This window comes from Simochromis diagramma, unplaced genomic scaffold (genome assembly GCF_900408965.1).
Source record: "Simochromis diagramma unplaced genomic scaffold, fSimDia1.1 OVJJ01000676.1, whole genome shotgun sequence".
In the NCBI taxonomy this organism is placed as follows: domain Eukaryota; kingdom Metazoa; phylum Chordata; class Actinopteri; order Cichliformes; family Cichlidae; genus Simochromis; species Simochromis diagramma.
Genome location: NW_024387466.1, coordinates 2,424,728 through 2,430,262, shown reverse-complemented (window position 1 = coordinate 2,430,262; position 5,535 = coordinate 2,424,728). Strand labels below are relative to the sequence as shown.

The following is a 5,535-nucleotide window of genomic DNA, read 5'->3' as shown; positions in this document are numbered from 1 at the left end:
TTAGCACTATGCAAATGTGCAGCTCATCAAAAGGATGACACAGAAATTACGAGAGGAAATAACTTTGCTGACAAAGCAGCAAAAGCAGCTGCAGAAAAACAAATTGATGTTTTAACAACAGAAACCATAGATCTAATACCTTTAGAAATACTAGCAGATGCACAGAAAACAGCATCGCTGAGTGAACAAAAATCTTGGGTGAAAGATGGAGCAGAATTAAAAGACAACCTCATGATGTGTAATGGCAAACCAGTGCTTCCAAAATCTTTGCATAGAACTGCTGCTTTAGTGACACATGGGAAAACTCATGTGTCATCAGGAGGGATGATTAATATTCTTAATAAACAATTCTATACAAAAAATTTTGAAAGTTCAGCACAAGAGTTTATCAGAACATGTATGATTTGCCAAAGACACAACGCACAGGGAAATCTACGTCCAAAGCGAGGGCATTTCCCTATACCACCGCATCCATTTCACACTGTCCATATGGATTTCATAGAATTAAATGAATCACAATCCTCCAAATATGCACTTGTGATAATTGATGTATTTTCCAAGTGGCCAGAAATATACCCAGTGAAAAAAGCAGATGCAATATCAGTAGCAAAATGTCTATGTAATCATTTTATTCCAACGTACGGTATTCCATCTCTGATAAGATCAGACAATGGCACACATTTTGTAAATGAAGTAATAAGTAAAGTTTCTGAAGCTTTAGGCTTCAGCATAAAACATCACTGTTCTTATCATCCACAAAGTGCAGGATTAGTCGAGAGAACTAACGGCACAATTAAACAGAGATTGAGAAAATGTATGGAGGAAACAAAAAAACCATGGCCTGATGTCCTAGCTTTAGTTAAATTATGGATGAGGATAACTCAAGGAGCAGGTGGTCTAACGCCATTTGAAGTTGTACATGGTAGACCCTTTCCCCTCCCCATAATTAGTGAGCCAATTAATAAATCTATTGCAGAAACAACAATGGCAGAATGGATGACAAAACTATTTGAGAATAAAGAAGTGAGATTAAGCAATCAACTGCCGAGTGACTTTTCTTCAGTTTCTTGCAGGTTGAACCCCGGTGATTGGATTCTGATTAAAGTCCTCCAGCGGAAAAACTGGAGTGCTCCAAAGTGGGAAGGTCCCTTCCAGGTGCTACTTACCACACCCACAGCGTGTAAGATAGCCGAACGAGTTTCGTGGATTCATCAATCCCACGTGAAGAAAGTGTTTGCACCACAATAAGACGCCGGTTCCCCTGACTCTTACGTGAACCCCTGCTGGAGGACAGGGCTGAACGGGTTTCCCGCCCTGTGCTTCCTCGGCAGTGCTACTCACGTGGGAGCTCGGGTGTGCCTGGTCGCCCTGAAGATCAGACTGACCTATCCCACCGAAGAGCAGAACCAATAATAACACCAGGGACGCCTGAATAAAATCTCAACAAGATGACTGAGGAAAACAACCTGATAAATCCAGAAGAAGAACCAGCTTCAGAATCAATGCTAGCACCAGTTCCAGCCCCAAAGCTGTTGTGCTTGGGCGCTTGTGACATCAAACGAAAACTACTCATGTGCTACATATTCTGTCTAATGGCTATCCTCCTGATGACGGCACTCTTTTGGTTGATGCCCAGTGGAACCCACAAGACAGTACCAATTATTCTCCGACCTAAGAGGTGGACCCACGACAACTCGCACCTGAAGGAGATAGACAAAGAACACAACCACCCGTGGCTGAACAATGCATGGTACCGGTATGTCCATGACAGAGTGCACAGAGAAGACAATGCCGCAAACTGCTATGTCTGCTCACATATGCCCACGACAGCACTCCATGCCACAGTGTATGGAAAACCCCCAACCAAGGCTGAAGCACTCTGCATATATGACAAAGCCATTACCGGGACCTGCTCAACACCAGGAAAACCTGTGATGGTGATAGGTGGATCCATAAAGGACCAAAACAGCAACACATGCCACAACACTATACAATATATAGTCCCACAGAGTGTAAAGTCTTTAATCTACAACATAACAAACTGCACCCACCAGTACCCAAATATAAACTACACCTGCAATGAAGCCTACTGGGTGCATATAAACGTCAGCCATAGAAAACTGAAATCATTCTCAGTTGTTTTGCCACCTGACATACAACACCCAGTGTGCTTTAACTTCACAGGAGCAACCGGACAAACAGGTACGCCCCAGGGTCTGAAGAAATTAGGACAAAACCGAAACTGCTCCATGATCCTGGCGGCACCAGATTGGGATGGCATCGGCTCATCAACAGGTACATACTGGGTACAGGGCGCAGCTTGGGCGTGTGGCCTGAAAGTCTATTTCATGCTGCCACCAAACAGCACCGGACTCTGTGCCCCTGTTCTGGTATCTGACCACACCTTTAAGATGTCAGTGAACAGCAACACCAGAGCTAAACGTAACACAGGCCTCAAGCCCCATGATCCATATCTTGGTTCTGATGTACCAGATGACTTCAAACTCTGGACCAAGAGCCAGAAGGTAATACACGCTTTGTTTCCATGGATAGGAGTAGGGAAACACGCACTACAGATAGAAACCCTGGACTATCGTTTTGGATTATTTTTAAATGCTTCAACCCGCATTAATCAAGGACAGAATGAAGAAATTGATGCAATTCGCATCACTGTCATGCAGCACCGAGTGGCTTTAGACATCATTCTCGCAGAGAAAGGTGGTCTCTGCGTATTGTTTAACACTACATGTTGTACCTACATACCTGATAACATCCATTCATTAAACATGACAAATGCTTTGAATGTTTTGAAACAACTGAGAGACGCTCAGCAGCAGGACTACGTTACCGATACTCAAGGTTGGTGGGACTGGCTGCTGAGCGGCTCTTGGAAATCCCTACTGATTAAAGGCCTGTTGGCCCTTTTCAGTGTGATGTTACTATTTTGCCTTTTCATTGCTTGTATTATCCCATGTCTGAGAAGCATAATGACAAACATGTTCAAGCGTATGTTAGGAAACCATGTCTTGGCTCAGTCAGTTATGGAGGATCCCTATCGTCAGTATGATATGCTGAGTGTGGGAGAGAGAGAAGAAAATCTCTATGACAATCTTGACAAGCTTGTTGTTTAATTATTTCACTGAATGACGTGCAAGTTGAAAATGTGACTAACAAGTGACTATGCATTGAGTAAAACATGTGAAATATATTAACATCAGGAGGGAATGTTAAGAGAATTTTTATTTTAGTTAAATCATTAAAGTATAATCAAGTAGAAACAAGTATGCCTTATAATCAAGTGTTTATATATTTTCACACGGTAAAGCTTACTGTTGAAAAGAACACAATGTATTCCTTGCTTAAGTGTGTGAGATGTTTGACAAAGACAGGATATATACATGCATTCTTTACTTCAGTGTCTGCGATGTCAGATAAGCATGAATACTGCTGTGTCGTTGTTTTTCAGTTTGTGTGCAGAAGTTAGATAGCTAAGACAATGCCTGAGCTCTCCCCTCTTCAGTTGAAAGAGGAAGTACTATGTAACCCATTTTGCCTTATAAATAAAGCGAGTAAACGGTGCTCGGTGTGTTAGTCTGCTCAGAGACTCTCACCCGTGCGCACGTCTTTGAAACTCTGAGTCGGTCTGCCAGTGTCTCATTTCTCTCTTACTGTGTTTGAACAAATTGTCAACCCCTTGACACTGCTAAATAAGGTTCTTGTATATTCTGATTGTTTGACTGATATAGGACTTTTAGGACGAACAACAGTACCGATATTTCCTGATAATTCCTTTTTCAGACACACAAAACATAAACACAACAAATCTTTGTTACATGTAGTTATTTAATTACTCATTTACACTAGGCTCTGCCCAACTGCTGTGTTTGTAGGAAACACTTGTTGCGAACAGTGAATTTGCATAGTGCCCTCTGGTGGACAAGCTATGCAGTATTGACACTCATAACGTAGTTGAAAGATCTTTACTTTTTTAACCTTCATTTATCCACCCTTAGACTTAAAAAAAACTGAAATAACAATCATAGCTATGAAAGCTGTCTCTGCTTTTAACCAAGTGCTTTCACTGTATAAGGCTTAATGTAACTTAAGTAACTGAAAGGGAAAATGTTGTGCATTAAAAGAGCAAGCAAACAACTCACATTGTCATAGTAAGGATCCAAACAAAAATCTGCTTTTTACGATCAGGCACAATCACGATCTGCTTCCATACTGCACATGGCACAAGTAGGTTTTTTCACACAACAGCAGGAGGTCACCTTGCCGAGGAGTTGAAAATGTACACCGGTCCTTAGCAGCTCCTCCTCAAACAACTAAATATAGAGCCAATGTTTCTGAGCCAAAATTAAAAACGATCTGAAGGGAAAGATCTCCCATTAATTACCATTATCTTGTTTAGCGGAGGGGTTTTTGGTGAAAGACTGCTGTCAAAGCTAAATTCATTAGTAAATATATTACTCCTGTGGCTTTGCTGCAATAAAAGTCACAGTGTGTTTTGCAAATTGCCTGCAAATCTTTTGCTGCCCTCAAAATAGCACCGTAACAATGACCAGACACTGAAAGATAAATCCAGATTGTGCAATCTGGACTTCAACATATTGAGGAATCATTATCAGTAATGCACAAGACCAATCTGTGATGGCTGCAAGAAATATGCTTTTCTTTTGATCTTCAGGAAGCCATTATCATATGTTTTACATCTATATTTCATGAAAACTTGCTGCCAGGGGAATCTGTAATACTGTCTGAGATGCAACACTGTAGAACAAGTGTTATTACACTCTGGCATAAATCGATGGATACCCAGAGCGCATCAATATTATAATAACTTGTCTACAGCCATTTTAAACTCATCCATTAAAGAGCAGCTATTATTTGGTAATGTAGATGTGCATCATATTGGAAATGTGACAGATTTTAAAATAGATTTACAATAGAAAACTAAAAAAAAAAAAGGCAAAAAAACATCACACGATATATGCGTGAGAGAGCAGGTGCATTATATCTGATCATCAGTGAGCGCGATAATGGGCAGGACAATCGTCTATAAGTCGTGCAGCCGGTCCCACGGAGTTCAGCAGCATGGAAAGCGGGCCTGCTTCATCGTCTTACAATGGGGCATCATTCATAGTAAATACGCTCTGTGCTATTTAAGGTGACACGACGCAAAACAGCTACAGAAAGTTAAACACTGTCTGTCACGTTCACTGGAAGGTGTACTCTTAACAGATGGGATGGCTGCAGTCATGATCTTCTGGGTTAGCTTACATAAAGCACTGAGACTTGCTGTATGTGATGTATTCTGCTGGAATGATTTGTATGCCCAAAAGTGTTGAGAGGTTTCCTGTACTCCAAAGGTACTGCTGTGAGGTCAGCTGAATAAAAGATGGGGGTAGGGGCAATCTGGGTTTCAATGCTGGTACTGACTTTAAAAATTAAAATTAAAATGAGGAGAATACGAGTAGTTAACTGGATGAAGATTGTTGTTTACTAAATTTGATCTGCTCTTGAGATTTTTCA

At 41.1% G+C, this 5,535-nt stretch overlaps 1 protein-coding gene across 1 annotated transcript; it reads left to right on the top strand.

Moving 5' to 3' along the window:
* The first annotated feature begins 885 nt into the window (after positions 1-885).
* LOC120723307 lies at positions 886-3,637 on the top strand. Its single transcript, XM_040014691.1, has 2 exons — positions 886-1,976; positions 2,143-3,637. The coding sequence occupies exons 1-2, from the start codon at positions 1,449-1,451 to the stop codon at positions 2,218-2,220; spliced, it is 606 nt and encodes a 201-aa protein (XP_039870625.1). The 5' UTR covers positions 886-1,448; the 3' UTR covers positions 2,221-3,637.
* Positions 3,638-5,535: the final 1,898 nt, after the last annotated feature.

Coding starts and splice junctions, on each gene's coding strand:
- LOC120723307 (XM_040014691.1), top strand. CDS start 1,449: ATGACTGAGGAAAACAACCTGATAAATCCAGAAGAAGAACCAGCTTCA. Junction 1,977..2,142: donor AGGACCAAAACAGCAACACA/TGCCACAACACT, acceptor TCTCAGTTGTTT/TGCCACCTGACATACAACAC.